This window comes from Trichoderma camerunense, assembly GCF_050948025.1.
Source record: "Trichoderma camerunense strain CBS 138272 chromosome Unknown V8C40scaffold_4, whole genome shotgun sequence".
NCBI classification, from domain to species: domain Eukaryota; kingdom Fungi; phylum Ascomycota; class Sordariomycetes; order Hypocreales; family Hypocreaceae; genus Trichoderma; species Trichoderma camerunense.
The window spans coordinates 2,125,826-2,147,638 of record NW_028145366.1 but is presented as its reverse complement, the minus strand read 5'-3'; the positions used below and the strand labels follow the sequence as shown (position 1 = coordinate 2,147,638).

The window sequence follows — 21,813 nt, the reverse complement described above, 5'->3', positions numbered from 1 at the left end:
AGAGTTTTGCGCAACTCACAATGTATCTACATGTTAGGGGTTTGGTGCCAATGCATAAGTATGTAGCCTGCTTTTGTTTTCCGTTCAACTCTCTTCTTCACACTAGCTCAGCTTGACATTGAACTTTTGCACCCAATCATACGCATATCCCGAGTGAGCAACAGCTACGATGGAAAAGTCGGCAGAGGCCGGTGTTGAGTCTTCCCAGATATCTTGTCTGTCAGACCAGCAACTTACTACAGATGATGTCAACCCGGCCACAGAAAAGCCCACGGAGGCGCACCCGTCAGAAGCAGAGGGAGATTCACACTGGATCACAGGGAGAAAGGTATGTAGCTCAAGTCCTAGACTACCTGTATTCCGCCATTGCACGATAGGTCAAGGATTCCTAATTAGGTACTGACTGAAACTCTCGTTGCCCAGCTGCTTGCCATCATGGTCTGCATAACCGCCGTGTTGTTCCTCGTGTTCCTGGACACTGCCATTATTTCCACTGCCATTCCCAAAATCACGGACGAGTTTCATTCCCTCCACGGTTTGTGATCCCCCCCTATTTTCCTCCCACTCGGGTGCCGGACGACATGTGGCTGAGAGTCATTCTGACCATTTCATGTTGATTTTCCATAGATGTGGGATGGTATGGGTCAGGCTTCCAACTGCCCTCAGCGGCAATCCAGCCCCTGACTGGGAAAATATACTCGAAATTCAGGAACAAGTGGACCTTCTTAAGCTTCTTCCTCCTCTTTGAGATTGGATCTGTGATTTGCGGGGCGGCTACGTCCTCTACGATGCTCGTATGTAACATACCTCACTTTCCCATACGTTTCTTGGACAGAGAGCCAACCTACAAGCCCAGATTGTCGGACGAGCGGTGGCAGGCATGGGAAGCGCTGGTATGTCTTGATCTCGACCACCCACAGTGGCCTGTTACTCGTCCAAGAATAAACTTATTAACAATATGCATGTACCATAAAGGCCTGTTGACCGGGGGGTTAATCATCATCTCCGCCTGCGTCCCGTTGCACCGTCGGCCGGTCCTAGTTGGTGTGATGCTGGGCGTCTCACAGCTGGGCATCGTCTCGGGGCCCCTGATCGGAGGCGCCCTGACCGAGTACACAACCTGGCGGTGGTGCTTCTACATCAATGTTCCCATCGGCGCGGTGGTCGTCTTGTTCATGATATTCGTCGTCATCCCCGACGGCAGCGTCAAGGCCGGGCCTCTGACTGTCTTGCGCTCTATACATCGCGAACTGGATCTCGTCGGGTTCGCCCTGCTGGCCCCGGCCGTCATTCAGCTCCTCCTGGCGCTGCAGTACGGCGGCAACCAGTTCAGCTGGCACTCGTCCCAAGTCATTGGGCTCTTCTGCGGTGCCGGCGCCACCGGCCTCGTCTTTTGCGCCTGGCTGCTATACCGCGGCGACGAAGCCCTCATACCAACGTCGCTGGCGGGGACATCGGCCGTCTGGTCAGCCTCCCTGACCCAGACGTCCTTGTTCACGACCGTCTTCTTGGCAGCCTACTTCATTCCCATATACTTTCAGACCGTCAAGGGCGCGAGCCCTCTGCTGTCGGGGGTCTACATGCTGCCCGCCATCTTGGCGCAACTCTTGGGAGCCGTCTTGTCGGGGGCAATGGTCCAGAGAACGGGTTACATTATTCCGTATGCGCTCGCCGCTTCTGCGCTCACGGCTATCGGCAATGGCCTCCTCTCCCTCTTTTCGCCTTCCACGCCTGTCGGCAAGTGGGTTGGCTACCAGCTGATTGCCGGTCTAGGACGCGGTCTTGGATTGCAGATGGTATGGTTTTCAAGTCCCATCCCAACAGTTTGAAATTTGCAACAGCTATATAACTCATACTTTGACTAACTCTCCTTTCTAGAGCTTGCTTGCCGTCCAGACGGCTCTCGACCAGTCGCTCGTTCCGGTTGCAACCTCGCTCGTCATCTTCGTACAGACTCTTGGCACGGCCGTCTTCCTGGCCGTCTCCAACACTCTTTTCGACCAGAGTCTTGTCAGCCAGCTGTCCGTGAACGCACCCAATGTCGACCCGGCCCAAGTGATCGCTGCCGGAGCCACCGGGTTTCGAGGCCAAGTGAGCGTCGAGGACATCCCCGGTATCTTGTTGTCTTACTCCAACAGCATCGACCGTGTTTTTTATATCGCCGCTGCGCTTGGGGTAGTCGCATTCGTGACATCGAATTTCCTAGGCTGGATTGATTTGCGATCAAAGAAACCGGTTGCGGCCGGAACAGTGGAGGCGTGAGAGAGGCGTATGTACATGTAGATTCAGGGGCGTCGCCAGGTGCCCCCGACTTACCGCTTCGCGAAATGGGGTATCAAGGACGATTCATGTATTTGTGTATACACAGATTTCTGGTTATATTTCTCCAAAGAAGGGGACGTTTTTTTTTTGTTTTTGGCGCTATAGATTGTAATTACCTGTTAGTAACATCAGGCTAACTCCCCGCTTGCCCGTCTTTGCCCCGAGTAACAAGTATATTAAATATTTGTCCAGCCCTCATCTGGTCCGAATGAATACAATCGTTGACTTCTGGTGATAGCAATCCTTTGGAGGAAATCTGGTACAAGGCACAGCACAAATGGTGGAAGTGAAGACTTACTTACTCGTTCAAGGCTGGGAGCGAAGACATAGTGTTTGCTTACCAGCTCCACAAGATTTGCCCAAAGGAGAAGAATAACAAAGTCAAGGCCAAAATCAGCATGTTTGAACCAAAGGCTGTATTCCTGCACGATGAAGAGGAAGAGGAGGTGTTTGCTGGAGTAGAAGCCGCAGACGTTTATGTAGCAGCCGTTGGGGACTTGACGGAAATGGAGGATGATGACCTGGCCGTTGAAACCTTTGAAGTTATAGACCACGACGGATCAAAGATCGTGGTCGTTGTGCCGAAAGCCGAGTGTTGAGCCTTTTACTCTTAACCTCGAGCACGGAATTGAGGTTTAACAGAAGGGAAGATGCAGTTGACTTTAAATCACAGCAAAGGCTGCCATAACAAAACTCTCAGTCTGCTTTTCATTTTGACTTGAAGATACTTATATAGCCATGTCAACAACGATTGTCAATTACCCTTCTTTATCACATCGTCCTCCCTCAGCTATAAGTTTTTTAGGCTACTTACATGGCGCGTTAAAAAGAAGAAGAAAAGAGAGGTGTCTTTCGATAAATAGTTGATATAGATACGCTGCAGGGTACCATTGGGACCGAGATCGGATGCTGTTGGATGTGACGTCCAGGAGCACGGCCTTATTTTGGAGAGAATGCCTTGCTGTGGGCTTTTGGAATGTGTCCTGAGAGCCTTTCTCTCAGTCTTTCAAGTAGTAGTTAAATCATACAACACAACATGGAGCCTTCTGATGTCGTCAAAGCCAGAGTTGAGAGTGTCTTGCCGACTGCGAAGCGACTCATGCAGATCGCGGGCACGCCGGGGGCAGCGATTGCGATAATTCACAATGGCAAGCATATTCACAGCGAATACATCGGTTACCGTGACCAAGAGCTCAAGCTGCCGGTAACTGACGCGACCATCTTCCCCTGCGCATCTTTGACCAAAGCCGTTGTCTCTGCCGCCATGGCCATCTGCGTCGGAGGCGGAAATTTTGGATGGGACACTCCGATCAAGGATATTCTGCCCGATTTCAGCACGAAGAGCGACATCTTACGCAACCACATGACAGCTGTGGATTGTCTCTCCCATCGAGCTGGGATGCAGAGCTCTTTATATTGGCTGGGCAGCATGAACAACGTGCTCGTCTCCAAGGAAAACAGCATGAACTTGATCAACGACCTGAAACAAATAAAGCCTTTTCGAAACGAGTATCTATACAACAACCTAGGGTACGAAATCGCCTCACATGTGCTGGAGCAGGTCACTGGGGAGCCTTGGGGCCAAATCTTGCACTCCCAGATATTTCAACCGCTTTCCATGTCGAGAACTGGAACCCAGCATTCTTTCAGCCAAGGAGATGATGATGTAGCCAAAGCTTATCAAGCACTGGATGACGCTTCAGTGGTGGAAGTTATCCCTATGCTATCAGGGGGCGATACTGTCGGGGGACCGGGATCAGCAATGCGCAGCTGCATCAGAGATCTGGTCAAACTCTACACAGCATTCATCGAGTCCGGCGAGCATCAATTCGAAAACCACACCACATCCACCCCAGGCTCTCCCTTGAAGCAGGTTCCGTTTCTCTTCTCGCCCCAGATAAGTATGAATCCGATCTCTCGCCGTGAGACCTCGTATGCCCTTGGGTGGGCTCGAGTCCAAACTCCAGGGCCTATGGGTGCTATAGGTCTCAATCCCGACCTCCTGAAGTCCAGATCAATGCCGGAAGTCGCGCGTGGTCATCCATCTGAGCTGATCCTCTATCACCAAGGCATGATGCCAGGGAACTTGGCAGCTGTCAACCTCGTTCCTTCTACCAAAGGGGCAGTTATCGTACTCACAAACTCCCTGGCGCTTAACGACACTGCAGACTGGCTTGGTCAGCTATACCTCGAAGCCTATCTTGGTGTGGCTCATAGGAACGACTACGTCGCTTTGTCAGAAGAGACAGTGGAAGCCACCCTCAGCTGGTATTCTGATGTCTTGGCCGAACTTGAGAAAAATCGGGTCCCAGGGACTGTTGCACGAAATCTGTCCGAGTATACTGGCAGATATTCCAACGAGGCTGGAACTATGATGATCGAGATCTTGCTCGACAGCGGCAGTGAACCTGGCCTGAAGCTCGCATTTCAAGGCCTCCAGTCCGAGATATACCCATTGACGCATTACCATGACGATGTATTCACTTGGATGGTAACGAGGAATGAGTTTGCTCAACGAGGACGCTTTCTCATGAGGGGTTTGAACAGTGCCGAGTATTTCAAGATTAATTTTGGCCCGGGGAGCACATATCTTACATGGTGGCACGATGCATGCCTGGAAAAGCCAGAAAAGTTTATACGGAATGAAGTGTAAAGTCGTTTTTATTACCAGGGCTGCATATTTATAACCATTTCATGGTGCGATGAGGTTAACCATCGGATCCTTGCTGGGATCATACATGTATGTACCTATGTACTTTGCTATCCCATCTGAGGGGGCATATTTTTTTCGCAAAGATAACACATGTCATTGTAAGCTCTAGTCAGGGCTAGTATTTAGTAGCGAAAACTGCGATTTGTGTGAATACGGACTCACATGATCCTTGTTATGATACCCGGATCTGTAGCTGAACAGTTTAGATTGCATTTGAGGCTGTAAAACTGGTTGCGATGATCCCATTCATTCGCTGGCTCAGCAGGTGAGCATAACCGTAAATATGCCTTTTTATAAGCGCTCGCGCTCATGGTTTCAGCATAGATTACTCTCCATATCCCAAGCTCCATCTCGTTTGTTCAAATGCATGATATATAAGCCCCAACAGCCCTCTGGCTTTCGGCATTTGTGCAATTTCAACACCATTATTAGCATAATATGAGCCTGCGTCGCAAATGATGGCCTCTCCTGTTTAGAGCATGCCGACGTTGGCGCCCCATCCCTTTGAGTGCCATAAGGCGCCACCTAAGTACTCTTGAAAGCTGTAGCCAATCAAGAGTAAAAGAATGAGGATTCTCCTTTCAATATAGAAGAAAAGCGGATATGGTACATAGGTAGCACCTTATGGCACACAAAGGGATAGGTACTCAACATGGACAAAGCAATATAAGGGCCTTAATAACGTGGCATCCTTGTTTCTCCCGACCTAATGTTTTATTTTCCCTTCTTCATGGTTCCCCCCTACTAAAGAAGCGCCTAAACTTCATCATTAGAAAATCAGCTTCTTACCCTATCCAATCGCCCCGCATGTATCGCCTCTTCATCCCGCTCGAAGAGATCGAGGAGGGCGGCGGCGAATATCGTGCAAAAAATCCCAAAGGGAAAGACTCCAGCGATCTCATCAAAACCCGTGGAAACGATGGACCGTCTCCATTTGCCCAGGGGGAGTTACTGCTAGTATGCAGTGGTAAATTGAAGACTGGCGGAAATGGAACGCTTCTCATTTTCCGCTTCATGTTCACGGGGCTCGAGGATGATAGTTCTCAAAGATTCACTTCGGCCACAATCAGGGTCGAGTTCAGCGACGAGCAGTCACGAATGACCTACGATCCACAGGTGGTCTCTGCTTGGCCTGCCAAGCAACAAAGATTTGACATTGTCACGGAAAACCCCGACATTCGACGCGAAGGTAACATGGCCCTCAGGACTGAAGGGCTACCTTTCCAATTTGAAGCGGGGAGGCAGTGGATGGTGTCGGCTACATCAATTAGAGAGTACTACGCCAAGTTAAGTGCTATGAAGTTCAATACTAGAAACTTTACGGGCACATGGAACAGCGTTATATGGCAGCTGAATGAGGGCTCCTTAAAGAAACAAGGGCTGCCCCATCTCTTACAGACAGCCGTTATAGTGCGCCGAATCGGTGATGGCAAGTTTGCGATGAAAATGAAGATCGAAACAACTACAAGTCTGCAAGCTGGGACGATAAGCATGATGGAGAAGTTGGTTGGCACAGGGTGGTCAGAACTTGTTGACCCGGTTAATATTGATCCAAAATTATTCATGGTCAAAGAGATTGATATCCCAGAGCTGGCAGACATGAGAAGTAAGGGGGAGATAATGTTGGACGATCTTAAGTTGGAAAATTACGTCGGTCTCATGCATAAGGAGAACAAAGAAGGCATAAGGTAGTAGAGAGGAGAAATATACTATGTACTTAGGTCCTAAGTAGAATTTCGAAAATTGGCACTTTCGCAAACTAATACACGATCAAGTCTGCTTATTGATTTTGGGGGGTGGTTTACATTATGCAAATGCTACATACTGTATATGCGTTACGTCCCTATCTATACCTCTACTTATCCGTAGCTAGGTATGCGATACTGGGTAATAGGTAGAATATTACGAAGACTACCTAGGATCTAGGAATACCTCCTTCTCGTGAGGGCGTCAAATAAATGCCTGGGTGCCAGGTTCCTACATGCAGGATGTTGGTTCCCGAATTCAGGTATGCCCAAGCGAGCTTCCAGTAGTTGTCCCGGGATAACCTAGGATAGCAAGATAGCTTAGTGGTAAGTACTCGTGCTTGACTGTAGGGATGCAGTCAATTCCAGTGGACTAAATTAAACACCTGGTGACAGCTCGCAGCACTAAAATGGATGAGCTGACGCGAGCTGCGACGCGCCTCTTGCCGGGCTAGGCATTGATATAAATACATGCCGGGTAATACCTATATGGACAACTACGAGTACTGCAGAGTACATATATATAGAGTCTGGGGCCATCTGACGATGACTTGCAGCTTGTCCGGTGGTTCTCCCGCCCAATACGAACTGCAAATTGTCACGCATGGATAACTAGCAGACAGCATCAGCTTTTCTGTGCTTGCTGCAAGACTAAGCTCGTTGCTTGTAAGCGCCAGCGATCCACCCGCGCGGCGATGCATCGCCACGGTGCCACCAAAAAGGTGGTCCTCGTATTAGCTGGCTGCGTATGTTTTGTTATGGCCAGCTATGGGCGTGGCTGCTGGAAAGCTAACGTGGGAGACTTGTGGCGCTACGGTGGGTGGGCAGCGGCGGAGCTGGGTCTGGCATGCACACCATTTGTAGCAGCGAGGGAATACGAAGAGCCAGACACAAGACACGAGGACACATGCAAAAAGGTAAAAATAAATCGGGGGAGCCCATCGAATCAAATTCTCCGTAGCTGTTTTGCTGTGCAGGAGAATTTCTTTTTATAACTATGTGTGATCGTACGACCAAGTCTTACTGTAGTGGTAGTGAAGTGTAGTGGTGTTACTTGCACTCTCTCATCTTCACGCATTCACACCTCTCTCTCTTTTTCTTTTACAGACGGTAGGTTCAGTACCACTAGGTACTCTCATTATTGTACTACGTAGGCCCTTCGGATCGTCTGGAATCACCGTCTGCAGGCCCTCTCTCCTCTCAGCTCTCATCTCATCGTTCAAGCATCACCGTAGGTACATGTAATTTGGCTGCACTCTCCATACATCTCCCAAGTACTTGCCCCTTGCTGGCTTCGGCCAAGGGCGAGATTTTGCTTTTTATTTATACCTACGCCATCCCTCATCCGGCAAGGGCTCACCCAGTTACCCCTGTCTAAGCATCTACTGCTAATCCTTTCTCGGCAATGGCGCGGTGCATTGTCTTCTGGTCGCAGCCCGCAGCTCGGGAACTACGAGGTACTTCGTAAATGTACCTTGGCCCTTGTACAGTCAGTACACGGAATCTAAGCAAGAAGGAAATCTCGGCGTTTGGCACTCATTCGTTCTCCTCCCCTTTTCCTCCCTTCTTCTCTTCATCGCCATCGCCTCGCCAGCGCAAAAGCTTTTTTTGTTGCTTCTTCATCGTCTCTCGCTTTCGCCTCTCCGTCCTGCCCGACGAATTTCCAGACACTCGCTTCGTCTGCTGTCGCTGCTACTTGCTTTTTCTGCTACGGATTGTTTATTCCCCCGTCGACCTGCCCACGATCCGACCCGCTTGTTGTACAGCCACAAACCTTTCGATCTATCCGCCAAGGGGTTGCTTGCCATTGTCTTGTTTAACCACAGCATCATCAACCTTTTTTTTTCTCCTTGGGCCTAGCAACCGCATTCTTTTAATATCCAGCATCGTTTTGCACCAGAAAGCGGAGGTTTCAATACCTTGAAACGACACACGCTAGCGACAGACTGCCTGGTCTGTGTTTATTTTACCCTGCTGTATACACTCCAAACAATCCCATATTCTCGACAAAATGCGTCCCACTGCGACATTGATGCAACTGGCCCTGTGCCTTTCCTCGGCTGCCCCTCTGGTCTCAGCCTGGCCGGGCTGGTTGCCCGAGCTCGACGCGCTCGTTGTTCGTGCCGATAAGGGTAGTGGTATGTATTAGACGTCTGCATGCTTTTGATGAAGGTGTTTTGACACGTTCCGCAGAGGGAAACACAGCAAACCCAACCAGCCCAACCAACCCACCAAACGAAGAAGGAAACACGGCCCAGCCAACCCAGCCAAGCCAATCGGGTTCTAAGAAGACTGGCTCAAAGACGGATGATAGTAGCCACAAGAAGACGACCACTACTAAGAAGGCCGCACACCATACCTCGTTTGATCCTGAGGCTCCTCCAGGAGCTGTTGCCATGCAGACACCCAATGTTTTCGCTGGCAGTGCCCTGTACAAGATTGAAGACTATGTCACCTGGGGCTGGAATTACACAAACCTCCTTGGTACCCCAACCGCCATCGATGTTCTCATCAGCTGCTCACAAGCCTCCGAGACCTGGACCCTCACCTCAAACATGACCTTCAAGACCTCTGTTGAATTCGTTTGGGACAGCAGCGCCAACCCAACCCCGGCCGACCAGCCCTTCCCCGTCGCCATGTACACCCTCATCATCAAGGATTCCGATGCCGCCATCACCTCCATTCCCGACCCTGGCTACTTGGGCACCTTTAACACCTTCACCTTTGGTCTGTACACCCCGCAGCCTTACGTTCCATTCCCCGAGTGGCATTGCGACGCCTGCAACGCAGCCCTTTCCAAGTTCGACCACCACGTTCTCGGCTTTGCCATCACTATGGGCCTGGTAACCGTGCTCAGCTTTACCTGGTTTGTTTCCGGCCTCGACATCAACTAATCATGTCCCACGGCTGCGCATTTTACATATCCGCATACTGCTCGATTGGTCTAGCTTCACCTACCAGACACATCTTGCTCGACGTTTTGCGAATAATGTAGCCAGCGGGGCCTTTGGCGGGATTGCATACCGTGTTTGAGTTGTTGTTTTGTTTTTTTATAAAGCTTTTGGAGACGGGGCATTATTACAGGCGATACTTTGCGGGTCATTTCCAACGGCGTTTTTGTCTTTTGTGTCTTTCTCTTTTACGCGCGCGCTGCTTTGGAAAACATGGGGGAGTATTCAAGCTATTCGGACGACTCTTTTCATGATGGGCCACTCAAGAAAAAAAATAGTTTAAGTTTCTAATGACGTATACATTTAATGGGCCGAGCGCCTTGATGTTGATGTTGACTTTTCAGGCCTTGTTATCATGAATTTGACTGTCTAGTGCTTTGATTTAATTATACTTGTGTTGATGTGTGCTTTGGTATGTTTACAATTGTCTTGATGTACGCTTTGGTATATTTCTCTATATTGGTGTAGATGTAATTCTTGATCATGGTAGATGGCTTTGTGCCTCGCAGGTGAAAGTCTGCGTGTAAATTCTATGGTATGATGAATAAATAAAATGGCTGTCATATATATCCTAAGATCAAATGCTTCGATTGGCAAGTCGATACGTCAATACGTCGAGTGACGACGGTAATATACCGCTGACCTGATGTGTGAATGGCCAGAGGCATGATTTATCCGTTCATACCATGCGTAAACTGAATCCAGCGCCTCGCTCTTCCTTGTCCCTGCCTTGGAAGATGCCGCTAAAGTCAACATCGCCAAGAGCAACGGCCTGCCCGCGGACGGGGGCATCGGGCTCGTGCCGCCGCCTCCTCTCTTGGCCGGCCTTGCTGGGGAACGTGGGGAACAGGCTCTCTGGTTTGGGCTTGGGATCTTGCCGGAAGTATTCGTGCTCCAGCATTTCCTTGGCGGATGGTCGCTTCTCCGGGTCCAGTGCGAGGAGGCTATTGAGTAGAGAGGCGCCGGCGGATGTGAGGTTGGGGAAACGGGCGCGGATGACGGAGCCCGAGGCGAGGGGGGACTGTTTGGGGAGGCGGAGAGAGCGGGCGTTAGGGAGGCGGCGGAAGCCGGGCCAGGAGTCTTCGGTGGGGACGCCGCAGAGCTCAAAGACTTTGGATATCTGGTCGACCTCGTTGGAGCCCTGTAGTAGCGGTTCGCGGGTGATGAGTTCGCCCATGATGCAGCCGACGGACCACATGTCGACGGCGGCGTCGTAGGTGCGTGTTCCGAGGAGGAGCTCGGGGGCGCGGTACCAGAGTGTGACGACGAGCTGGGTGAGTTTGGGGCGGGGGTCGCCAACGTAGCGGGCCATGCCAAAGTCGGCGATCTTGAGGAGGCCGCGGTTGGAGAGGAGGAGGTTGGAGGTCTTGAGGTCGCGGTGGAGGATGTAGTTTTGGTGGAGGTAGGCTACGCCTGAAGTGAGCTGGAGGAGGAGACGTTTTACTTCGGAGGAGAGGAAGGGTTCGGGCATGTCTTGGAGGATGCTCTTGAGGTCGTGTTCGACGAATTCGAGGACGAGGAAGATGGAGCTGGAAGCGGATGGTTAGTTGGTTGGTTGGCTGCTTGGTTTGACAGAAGGGGTTCTTACTTGTCTGGCTTGGAGACGTCGTTGCCCACGACAACCTCCTCCATGGCCACGACGTTGCGGTGTCGGCAGTTTTTGAGGATCTGGATCTCGCGCAGGCCCGTCACGGGCAGGCCGTTGGGGTCGCCGGCCTCGAGCTTGAGCCGCTTGAGGGCGACGACTCTGCCCGTGGCGAGCTCCGTTGCGCGCGCGACCCAGCCGTACGTGCCCTCCTCGATGTCGTTGAGCTTGTCGTAGTTGTCGACGCTGCGGCTGGGCTTCCAGGTGCCGACGTCGAAGCGCAGCAGGGAGGCGGAGGAGTTGCTGGTGGTGGGTTCGGGGGTGAGCTTTCGTCGTTTGGAGGGCCGTGATGAAGATGATGCTGCGTCGTTGTCGTCGTTGTTTGTTTCTGCGGTTTGTGATGTTGTTGTTGTTGTTGTTGCAGCAGCGAGTAGAGCCTTTTTTCTTTCTTCTTCTTCTTGTAGCTTTTGAGCTTTTTTGCGACGCTTTTCTTCTTTTTCCTTCTTTTGCCGAGCTTCATACTCGGCGTCTTCTGCGGAGCTTGCCCATCTTGACTTGGGCTTGGTGGACATGGCTTTTTCTTTTCGTGTCGGTTTGTGTCGATTCGCTCGGACTTGGAGGTTGGTCGAACTTGAGGATGTGATGATGCTGTAATATCGGCCAATTGAGCGGATTCTGTGTCGCTGAAGCTCTGCCTGTGCTGTTTAGTATGGATGAAGCAATGGTGATGTTTAAAGTAAATAGAATGGAGGATTGAGGTAGGCTGAGGTGCTAGAAAATAGAGTGGGTCTGCTGGCTGTCTGAGGTACATGTGCAAGGGTCCCGAATTTGCGTGGGGGGGAAACCTTTATCTTCACATGTCTGCTATAATTATTATCACGAGTGACGCATTACAATTCGATTGTTTGTCAATATTGATTCATGTACATAATTTCTGTTGAAAATAACTCTTATCTGTAGTTGAATACCGCGCTGGCCATTCCCTTTTGTTTCCCCACGTTGCTCGTTTACCTGTATAGCATCTGTATCTGCATCTGTATCAGGTCGACTCCAGTCTATTCCATATGCCAGAGAGGAAATCTATTCCGTTCACAACTCATTGATAAAAAAAGAAACATCACATCACTCGCTCTCCTTGGCCGCCTTCTTCTGCTTCTTAATCTCCCTCCGTGCCTCTACCGTGCTCGCCATCTTGCTACCCATATCCGTCCCCAAGTCATTAAACCCTTTCACCACGCCGTCAGTGTCCCCGTCGCCCATCTCCTGGCTCATCTTGAATTTGCCCTCCATCCTCTCAATCTTAATCTCCACGCCGATGATGGCCTTCTTCATGATGTTGAGGTACGGCGTTGGCGCATCGGACACTTGCCACGGCTTGGGCCTGGATCCTTCTCCCGTGTAGCCCATGGTGACCTTTTCGTTGAAGCTCGACAGGGCGTCAATCTGGCTATTGAGGAAGGCCGTCGTCTCCTCTGCGTTGGGGTCGATGTAGAACGTCGCCTTGCCGTAGATCTGGACAGCGGCATAGTTCCATGTGCCCACAACCTTGCCCGTCACCGGCTTGGTGGCCGTGTAGAACTTGGGCGTGACGTAGTGCTGGACTGCGGAGGTGAACATGACCAGGACGTCTTGCTGCAGTGTCCTCGAGTTGTCTCCTGCGGCCTGGCGCTCCTTGATCTCGTCGATGATGGCCTTGCTCTGGGGGTTGGCGCGGGCCATGTGAGCCCTCAGCTGGCCGAGTTCGGTCTCGCTGGATTCATCCTCGACATCTAGGATGAAGGGGATGTGGCTGGACTGGATCAGGGGGTAGGATGGCGAGGAGATGGCGGTGGTGAAGAGGCCGAGGGGATTTTCGCGGACGAGCTGCCGCAAGACGCGGAGGTCTGTCTCTGCATGATCGCCTCGAAGATACATGGTTGAGTGAGTGAGTGTGTTGTTTTGTTGTTGTTGTTTCTGTCCTTCTCTTGTGCTTATCCTTTTTTCTCTTCTCCCTCTCTCTTTTTATCTCTCTTTCTTCTGTCTTAAGTTTAACCGATGAAAATGTCCTTGTACAAGTGTCCTATCGTGAGTCTTATGCCGCCGATGGGCCTCCGGTCTCTCTATGTATGTCACCAGATAACTTTCACGTACGAGTTACTCACACACTCCACCAGTTGCTGGGCTATTAACAATCACATCTCCTGTCTTTATCTCTCTTTGGATCATCACAAGCAAATCATGCGTCCCTCCGCGGTGGAGCTCGCTCGTTTATACTCGACTTAGTTAGACGCTGTTTTTGCATCTCCGTAAAAGGATTTGCCCTCGCCATGATTGGGCGGCGGATAATATTGCCGTTAAAAGGTTCTTGTTCCTGCTACCAGCTGCGTGTGCCATTAGCGCATTCTTTAGTAGGTACCGAGTACCGCTACATTGGGACTGGGCAAGCTGGGGTAACAGAAATTGCCCAATACGGGAATCATTTCGATTGGATGGATGCACATGCATTTTGGAGTTGACATTGAACCTATATGTATTCATTACTATGAATTCTGGCAATCTCTACCAATTCTAACTATTGTTTGCAAATAATGACAGCACGAATCATACTACTCATTTCCTCGGACTACTTTATACTGTCCGACACCAGTTTCCATCTCTTCCCGGGTATCATCTCTTCCCGGGTAACAATTTATTCCACATCGGAAAATGTCCTGATGCTTCGATATATCGTTGCCCACATTAGACCACGGAATAAGTCCACGAAGTACTATTAGAACCGCCAGAAGCACAGCTAGTAACACTGTCGGAAAGGCTCTCCGCAGGAGTATCAATACTGGGTCCCGTTGTCTCTGAATAGCACCAGTCGTAGCGTGGATGGGAGGACTCGTACAAGCGCCGCCAATCATCAACAACGCTTGCATGAATCATCGAAAGGGGAGCCAGTGCCATGTGTCGTCCTGTGGAAATGTAATCCACTGCATGTGTCCCCCAAACCCTGTCCGTTGAAGCCTTCATGACCTCCTCCCGCAACTGCTTCGTCATCTGGCTGTCATAGTATGCCCACAGGCAAGGCATAACAGACACGTCCTGGGCGCAATATTCCAAAAGGACCGGTTGCAAGGGGCGCTGACGGAACACATGAAAGCCTCCGCCCGACTCGGGTGCGAACAAAGCTCTGCCTTGCTCCTTCGTCTTGTTCCATCTGAGTTTCTCGTACCGGGAAAACGTCGCGTGGTATCGGACGCATCTTTCGAGCCCTATGACCCTCTTCTTCCCCTGATGAGGGCGGATGGCGAATTCCATGAGTTGCAGATCGACGACACCGTTCAGAGTAATGCCGAAAATCACAAACAATGCATCCGAATCGCTTCGGACATCGAAAAACACCTTGGGAATATAAGGGGATTCCAAGATCGCTTTCAGTGTCCAGCGAGTTTCTCCAGGCGTGGAGAAGCATTTATCGCCCAAGGATTGAACGTCGATTAGGTAAGTCGTGTTGGTGGGACGGACGTGGATCTGCAATATGGAGATGGTACCATATCGAGAAAGATTTTGTCCCTCAAGGTCGACATAGAGTGATGGTCGATCAACTGGAAGCCCTGTGAGAGCGTCGACCACCTTGGATAGAGCAGGGAGAGTGTCAATCCATTGCGTAGTGGGAGCAGGATTGGCAGCCCCGCGAGTAGCAGCACAAGCTACAGCTGCTTTAGTTTCGTCGACAACCACGGTATATCCAGGTTCTTTAGAGACGCCTTTGAAAGGAGACACTTGACGACCCTGGTCCCAACCTCTGCTCCCATTAACAATCACGACATGTCCCCTAGTAGAAGCCATGTTCACGACAGTCCCAACAAGGAAAGGCCTTTTTCGCAGCGTTTCACTTCTTTCTGAGTGTTGTCCCTCGGAAATGCCTTGAATATTAGTGCAGATTGTCTGGATCTCGGTAAGTGTGGATGTACTAAATGGGAAGAAATAGATGGGAAGCAAGTTGGAAGAGACGAAATTTATATAGTCGTACGAATTGATGAATGTCTGATACTTTCTGAGGACTTTTCAAGCATAATGGCGGTTAGGATCTGGAAGGGGGTGATTTCTGTAAACTAACAGACTGGTTAAACCTTCAATCTGTTGGCTTCCATGTTAGCAGAGTATGGAGGCCTTTGCCGCTATTATGGTTTACAGTGGATGATAACCGCTTTTTTTCAAGCAAAAGATCTTATTCATTCTAAAAAGACTATCTCCAAACGGAAAATTCTGCAATTAGTCAATCTTCTATTAGAAAACTGTATCAATAATGTACCAAAATGAACCGCTTACGTGCCGTATTTAGAGAGGCGTTTTAAGGTAGATTAGAAGGGTAGGACATATATAGATAGCAGAAGTAAACTCAAAATGAGATTGTATGGAACTGCTGTATGGCCTAGTACAGAAGACTAATGCTGATGGCTAATTTAGATTTCTGAGGATAGGAAAGCAAAAACTTATCGATAGCCTGACTCTGTATGGCAAGTTCAAAGCTTGGCTATTGAGTCAGACTACAGCCAAAGCGCATATAAAAGTTTACTTTTAATGGAAAACAATCGACGGAAATCCCGTGCGGTAATATGAAGGCCTACGTCTTGCAAACAAAACTCAGCTGTTCAAAGTTCAGCAGAAATTATCGTAATGCAAAATGGGATGGGTGATTGAAGTATTGTAGGCTCGAGAGAAAATTGACGGTACCAATCTCTGCGCCCACACATACTTGGCCCTGACTACAAACTTTTACCAAATGGTTGCTCAAATTACTACCACAGACTGTATTTGACGATATAGCCATCCCACTGAAGTTCAAGTGCCGTCTCCCTTAAATCCACTAGTGGGCGAGCCGTCCGTCTTCCACGGCAATTAGTAAGGACATCTTCCACAGTAGCCGCACTCTTTGTCACATGCTGTGAGATCTTGATCAAAATCGGGAGAGGACGCCTCGTAGGGGTTGTAGTCGTAATCGTCGCCGTAGTCGTACTGGTTGTAGTGATCATCGTCGTCTACTTCACAATCTGCCTCTGATGCCATCTGGGAAATGAGTAAGCTTATAATTCTATAAGATTTAGATGTAAGCTGAAGTGTCTTGATACCTTTCTGCAAGTGTCTTCGTATTCGTCTTCTTTGCGTCGAACGAGCTCAAGAAGGCGCTCATCAGGTGCCGCAGTAAACATACGGAGTATTCCCTCCCGGCATTTAGATACCCAGTCTGAAGCACTGCAAAGATCAAGGACCTTCTCAACAATGCGCTGGAGTTTGTTCCGCCCTTGGATCTCGTCTTTAGGGAAATTTACGCGGCGAATCGCGAGGCCCACTGCGGTTCCGATTTTGGTGACTTCGTACGGAGGCAAGTTGCCGGCAGATGATTTGACATAACTGCATATAAACGCAGCAATATTATCACTTTTTAACTCAGAAATCCAAAGATCCTCGATCGCGAGACCAAGGCCGAGTTCCGTGTTGATCCAATCGAGAGAAAGCAGAGACAGAAGCGGGTCTAGCCCAAGGTTTGTCTTGACTGTTGGAAGTAAAAACCGAAGAACCGACTTCAAAGCCGGGATATCCAACTCGGACGCTACCTAAACTTCTTATCAGCAACTGCTTCTTGTGATAGCTGCACGGGGCTTTGCAACTCGCCTTGTTGACCTGCAAGGTTGGATCAGGTAGAGTAGAGCTCGAAGGGCCACCATGTTCTGGTTCACCACCGTGATCTTCTTGCTTCATATCTTCGGCTTTGATGTCCTGCGTCGACTTTTCCTTCTTCTGTCGATATACCAGATCGATATCTGTAGCAGGTCGAGCGATATTGGCTCGCCAGTGATGCCTATTGGTAGGATTCTGTTGATACAAGTTCACCTCGAAAAATTTATCATGCGTGTTGCACTTGAAGTTCTTGTATCTGCAGAAGTGAAAGGCCTTGGTAAGTATGTGCTGGAGCTTCCTGACAACCTGAAAAAACTGACGAAGCTGAGAAAATGCAAAACTCTCCGCGTTCTGCTATGCTGAGATATGAAGAATGGAAACGCTACCTGCAAACGGCAACAAACGGCAACAAACAGAAACTGGGTTTGATCAAGGAGAGTAGTCACAAAGATCCACGTGACAACTCAACACTTCCTATGTAATGAGGGAGAAGTTAACATACGAGTTCAATTTTTCGAAGTTTGCCGCAATAAGGTCTTTCTCTCTGACTTCTTCGAATTCGACGCCATCGTCGACTGTCATAAAATATCTGACTGACTCTTGCGGCCCGTAATTGGCTTGCCTGACAAGCTGGACCACATAATCTGCACTGACTATAAATATAGGGCCATCGTCGGGCTTTGCAGAGGTGAACTTTGCCCATTGCATGAACTTGTCGAATTTTTGTTCATGGTCAAGCCGTTTGGGGCGATACGGCTGTATCGATGAGCAGCAAAAGAGGTCAGTCATACTCGTGATCAACGGTTAGACGATGTGCCAATAATTAATAAATCTAACCGGTGTTCTATGTTTAAGATATTGATGAAGAGAACAACGCGACAGTAATTGATTGAACAACTCCAGAGATCTGTTTCCGTGCATTTATTCTCTAAAAGTGTTCACAGCCATGTTGTAGGCCTCCCAGTTGAGCCATCTCCCTCTGGAATGCAAACATCAAACAAGCAAGCCGGATTGGCTTCTGGCCGTCTCACAAACATTTTTTGCATCACTAGGTAGACTTTGGTGGCTTGATGCCACAGGAGGGGGAAGATGAGTGCAGAGAAACGGAGAATCAGTGGGAGATCACAGTACGGGTGGTATGACTGTCCGTGACTATGAAGAGAGGAGAAGGGGTTGGCGGTCAATGATGGAGGGTAAAGTTTTGTGATGCTGTTTCTGTATGTTTGTTGCTCCGTTGTTTACGTGTGTTCTCAATATATGTGGATGAGCTGAGAGCAATGTCTAAATACATTTCAGGGACTGAAAATTGAGCCAGAGGGCTGGCATTAATCTAACACCAGGATCTGTCAAAATCAGTTATTTTGCTAGATGTGTACCCTCGAGATGCTCCTCCCTTTATATAAGCATGCCAGTCCAGATAATTACGCGTGTTTCTGTAGCATACTTAAACTGGTTCATTGACGTGTACTATGACTAAAGGTTAGTAGTATGCTTTGCGTTCAAGGCATTGTTAAAATCTTACCTTGGATAAGACGGTTGCTTGGCTGATACCCATACGGGTTCCAATCCAAGCCAAACAATTTTTTATGTAAATTTTCAGCTTTTCTTCGGTTAAAGATAATGTAGATAGAACAAATAAAGTGTGCATTGATAGCAAGCCCCCAAGTGGTCGACCGGGGATAATGGGAGGGGATCCTAGGGCTGCATTTGCAACAAATATCTGCAAATCTGCAGTTAGAAGATATGGAACAGAAGATATAATGCCTTCCGTTAGTTTTTGGACATCTTTATGTATTGAAGCTTCGAATATCTGATCACTGAAACGGCCATTGATTCGATAGTGACATCTTAATATGACATTTAAGACTAATAGAGAAGCTTTACGATAGTTGTTCCATAGCGACGCGACATAAACTATAATATGTTAATAATTATAAAGTGTTTGAGACATGACTTACAATCGTAATAGCATGAAATGGTTGCTGGCCAGTAGCCCACATCGGGCCTGCGATACCAAAGGTCAGTGATTAAACGAACTATTCTCTCCAAATGACATGATTTATGAATCGCAATAGATATTGAAGATTATGTAGTTGTGAAAATACTTACAAAGTCTCCCTGTTTTTAGATGAAATAGTTCCGAGCCATTTCGGTGTCCATGCTGGAGGTACCGTGTCTGGCCAAGTGGTATATGCCTCTCTCAGCTGCTCAGCTTCAAACCTGAGTTGACAAAGCTGGTCAAGCGTGGCTCCAGTTTCACTTTCCAATAAGGGTTCCGCTCTAAGCATTAGGGATATTGTTTGTGCATATATGAAATCTATAGCTGAGCTTGACTGATTGAATAGCGGTGTACACATAAGGCTAAACTTCTGTGAGGCCTTGGTGACAACTGCAGGAGAGTTTCGAAGAGACGGACGTGTATAAATCTCCACATCTAGATCCTCAAGTGGCACCGAACTTGCAATTTGGAAAAGCTTGCCGTCACACAGCAAGTCAAATGGTGAGAATTTGCTGATAAGAATAGCCGAGATTCCCTGAGCATGAGCAACATGAGCGCCAGTATACGTACCAGTACTGGTGATGATCTGTGATTGTCAGCTTGTTTCACTCATTATGGTGATTTGTGAGAGCTTACTTCGTATAATCCCATTAATGCAGCAGTAATTAGCGACTCGACAGTGGTAAATACTGCTTCATTTGAGATACTTAGGCGAAAGGACCGTAACAACAAAGAATACAGACCCTCTGCCCTATGTCTGTACATGGTATTTCCGAACTTATTCCCTAGATTTGCTAATGCAATGAGTGTACATGCTTGGACAAGCTCGGAGTTTGGGTCGGCTTTAGCAATCATAGACTGGAGCCCATGTAGATATCCACGAGACAGGCTCCTATTTGATGAGACAATACAGTAGTCGTTGAAAAACACTAGACGAGCGTTTTGCTCAACATCAGACCAGTCTAGTGTCCCAGAAAGATTGAAGCTTGCCGCTCGATGCAATGACTCTGAAGGTGGTTGACGCAATACATTGAGATTGTCTTCTCCGACATAGTTTATAAACTTCAAGTCTTTACTGGGCTCGTATCCAGGACACGTGCGCCGTGCTCGGCCGCAGTTGAGACAAGACTGACACAGACGTTGAATTAGTATCAAGCAACCGCAGTGAGTCCACATCTAAAAAGAGCCGCTGCCGGGAGAATGTTGCCAGTGCACGACAACAGATAGTATTTTGCACATACTGGACGCCTCTTGTCACACTACAAATGGGTCAGCACGCCGAAAACAACCCCATGGAACGACGCTTACATACCCTCTTACGTCTTTGCTTGCATGCATGGCATGCTTTTGATGGCCCGTTGTTCACCATATCAGCATATCAGGCCGGCTGTTGTCATAGAAGCACAAAATAGAGTAGAAGAAACAAAGGATGAGTGAGATGAGGTCGCACAAGCTATGTATACTAGGAAGGGTTAGGTTTTGCGCGAGTACGCTAAATACCTGCATGGTAGTATGAGGGGCATCATGCGCCTCAGACATTGAGATTAGCAGCTGGGTCTAGGGTGGAAATAGCAAAGACCTACCCAATCAATCAGTGCAGGCTTGAGATACCTATTCCTTAACAGGCTAGAGTTTGCGCGAGTGTACTGACACAGGCCACTGAGGATCATATCGATCAATATGAGACAGATACACACATTGTCTACGTAAGTCGTGAAGACGATTCGGCTTTTACGCTGTCAAAAAGGAAGCAAATTCAACAATTCATGATTAGAATCATGATGCTTTAATGGAGATAGCTAATAAATCCGAGTCTAAGTCCACTTCCTTGGACTTGGACTTTTTGTATATATATAGAGAGAGAGCGACGCATCATACTCTGATCATTTTTACAGCAATTTCACTCGTCGACTCTCTTATACAAAGCTTTCAAAGTCACTGCAATCACAATCTCACAATATACTTACAAGGGCATCATGTTTGCCTCTCCCTCTTCAAAGATCGTCCTAGTTACAGGCGCCAATCAAGGCATCGGTTTCCAGATAGCAAAATCTCTATCGTCAAAGCCGGGATACCATGTTCTTGTGGGAAGTCGTGATACCCAGCGTGGTATTAAAGCGGCCAAAGATCTTCAAGAGCAGGGGTTGAATGCCGAGCCTATTACGATTGAGTAGGTCTCCTTTATAGCCACCAAATTAAATCCTCAAGAGTGGATCGATTATGTTGAGATCCAGACTTTGACTCAAGAGTCAACATCGTAATGATAGATATCTTGAATAGAAGATGCTAATCTTTGTCACTTAGTGTTACCTCTGATAACTCTATTGCCGAAGTGGTCCAACAAGTAAAGTCGAAATTTGGCCGTCTTGATGTATTGATCAACAACGCCGGCGTATGCCTGAACGATGAAAGAACCTCTCCCCCTTCGCTTCGCAATTTCCAAGACACGTTTGCAGTAAACACTTTTGGCGCCACACTCACGACTGAAGCCTTTATCCCTCTTTTAACGGCATCTTCTGCACCTCGAGTCGTATTTGTATCCTCTTTCATGGGCTCACTCACTCATCGACCGGAGAGTCCAGTTCCTTTGCCAATCTACCGAAGTAGCAAAGCAGCACTCAATATGATCATGCTCCACTATGCTTTAAAGTATAAAGACGCTGGGTGGAAAGTCAATGCGACTTGTCCAGGGTACTGTGCTACGAACCTGAACGGTTTTGTAGGAAAGGATGATCCGGCAGATGGAGCTTTGAATGCAGTAAGACTGGCAACCATGGGTGAAGACGGCGAAACGGGAACCTTTTCGAACAAGGAAGGAAGTTTGGCTTGGTAGATTTAAATATCAAGCAATA

At 48.6% G+C, this 21,813-nt stretch overlaps 10 protein-coding genes across 10 annotated transcripts; 5 read left to right on the top strand and 5 right to left on the bottom strand.

Annotated features, from left to right (window-relative positions):
- Nucleotides 1-169: 169 nt before the first annotated feature.
- On the top strand, nt 170-2,376 carry V8C40DRAFT_285686 (MDR family MFS transporter; the record flags this gene model as incomplete). The annotated part of the gene is made up of 6 exons (XM_083222425.1): nt 170-328; nt 424-535; nt 628-794; nt 857-893; nt 976-1,796; nt 1,879-2,376. The coding sequence occupies 6 exons, from the start codon at nt 170-172 to the stop codon at nt 2,260-2,262; spliced, it is 1,680 nt and encodes a 559-aa protein (XP_083076630.1). The 3' UTR covers nt 2,263-2,376.
- A 982-nt stretch (nt 2,377-3,358) lies between these two features.
- V8C40DRAFT_273623 (beta-lactamase/transpeptidase-like protein) lies at nt 3,359-4,975 on the top strand (the record flags this gene model as incomplete). Its single annotated transcript, XM_083220511.1, has 1 exon — nt 3,359-4,975. The coding sequence occupies one exon, from the start codon at nt 3,359-3,361 to the stop codon at nt 4,973-4,975; it is 1,617 nt and encodes a 538-aa protein (XP_083076629.1).
- Nucleotides 4,976-5,842: 867 nt separating this feature from the next.
- V8C40DRAFT_273622 (uncharacterized protein) lies at nt 5,843-6,727 on the top strand (the record flags this gene model as incomplete). The annotated part of the gene is made up of 1 exon (XM_083220510.1): nt 5,843-6,727. One exon carries the CDS (start codon nt 5,843-5,845, stop codon nt 6,725-6,727), a length of 885 nt encoding a protein of 294 aa, XP_083076628.1.
- A 1,719-nt stretch (nt 6,728-8,446) lies between these two features.
- V8C40DRAFT_238178 (uncharacterized protein) lies at nt 8,447-10,270 on the top strand. Its single transcript, XM_083214393.1, has 3 exons — nt 8,447-8,464; nt 8,514-8,918; nt 8,974-10,270. The coding sequence occupies exons 2-3, from the start codon at nt 8,792-8,794 to the stop codon at nt 9,672-9,674; spliced, it is 828 nt and encodes a 275-aa protein (XP_083076627.1). The 5' UTR covers nt 8,447-8,464; nt 8,514-8,791; the 3' UTR covers nt 9,675-10,270.
- Nucleotides 10,043-12,039, bottom strand: V8C40DRAFT_165415 (kinase-like domain-containing protein). The gene is made up of 2 exons (XM_083211531.1): nt 11,320-12,039; nt 10,043-11,260 (listed from the first exon to the last, which is right to left on the bottom strand). Exons 1-2 carry the CDS (start codon nt 11,886-11,888, stop codon nt 10,411-10,413), a joined length of 1,419 nt encoding a protein of 472 aa, XP_083076626.1. The 5' UTR covers nt 11,889-12,039; the 3' UTR covers nt 10,043-10,410.
- Nucleotides 12,040-12,219: 180 nt separating this feature from the next.
- V8C40DRAFT_238175 (FMN-binding negative transcriptional regulator) lies at nt 12,220-13,509 on the bottom strand. Its single transcript, XM_083214392.1, has one exon. The coding sequence runs from the start codon at nt 13,228-13,230 to the stop codon at nt 12,439-12,441; it is 792 nt and encodes a 263-aa protein (XP_083076625.1). The 5' UTR covers nt 13,231-13,509; the 3' UTR covers nt 12,220-12,438.
- Nucleotides 13,510-13,878: 369 nt separating this feature from the next.
- Nucleotides 13,879-15,129, bottom strand: V8C40DRAFT_285679 (ribonuclease H-like domain-containing protein; the record flags this gene model as incomplete). Its single annotated transcript, XM_083222424.1, has 1 exon — nt 13,879-15,129. One exon carries the CDS (start codon nt 15,127-15,129, stop codon nt 14,035-14,037), a length of 1,095 nt encoding a protein of 364 aa, XP_083076624.1. The 3' UTR covers nt 13,879-14,034.
- A 1,053-nt stretch (nt 15,130-16,182) lies between these two features.
- V8C40DRAFT_273617 (uncharacterized protein) lies at nt 16,183-17,751 on the bottom strand (the record flags this gene model as incomplete). The annotated part of the gene is made up of 4 exons (XM_083220509.1): nt 16,183-16,350; nt 16,413-16,898; nt 16,966-17,218; nt 17,465-17,751. 4 exons carry the CDS (start codon nt 17,749-17,751, stop codon nt 16,183-16,185), a joined length of 1,194 nt encoding a protein of 397 aa, XP_083076623.1.
- A 262-nt stretch (nt 17,752-18,013) lies between these two features.
- Nucleotides 18,014-20,419, bottom strand: V8C40DRAFT_238173 (uncharacterized protein). The gene is made up of 7 exons (XM_083214391.1): nt 20,274-20,419; nt 20,203-20,220; nt 19,598-20,089; nt 19,072-19,547; nt 18,921-18,967; nt 18,485-18,876; nt 18,014-18,429 (listed from the first exon to the last, which is right to left on the bottom strand). Exons 1-7 carry the CDS (start codon nt 20,328-20,330, stop codon nt 18,358-18,360), a joined length of 1,554 nt encoding a protein of 517 aa, XP_083076622.1. The 5' UTR covers nt 20,331-20,419; the 3' UTR covers nt 18,014-18,357.
- A 252-nt stretch (nt 20,420-20,671) lies between these two features.
- On the top strand, nt 20,672-21,794 carry V8C40DRAFT_285677 (uncharacterized protein; the record flags this gene model as incomplete). The annotated part of the gene is made up of 2 exons (XM_083222423.1): nt 20,672-21,131; nt 21,266-21,794. The coding sequence occupies exons 1-2, from the start codon at nt 20,938-20,940 to the stop codon at nt 21,792-21,794; spliced, it is 723 nt and encodes a 240-aa protein (XP_083076621.1). The 5' UTR covers nt 20,672-20,937.
- Nucleotides 21,795-21,813: the final 19 nt, after the last annotated feature.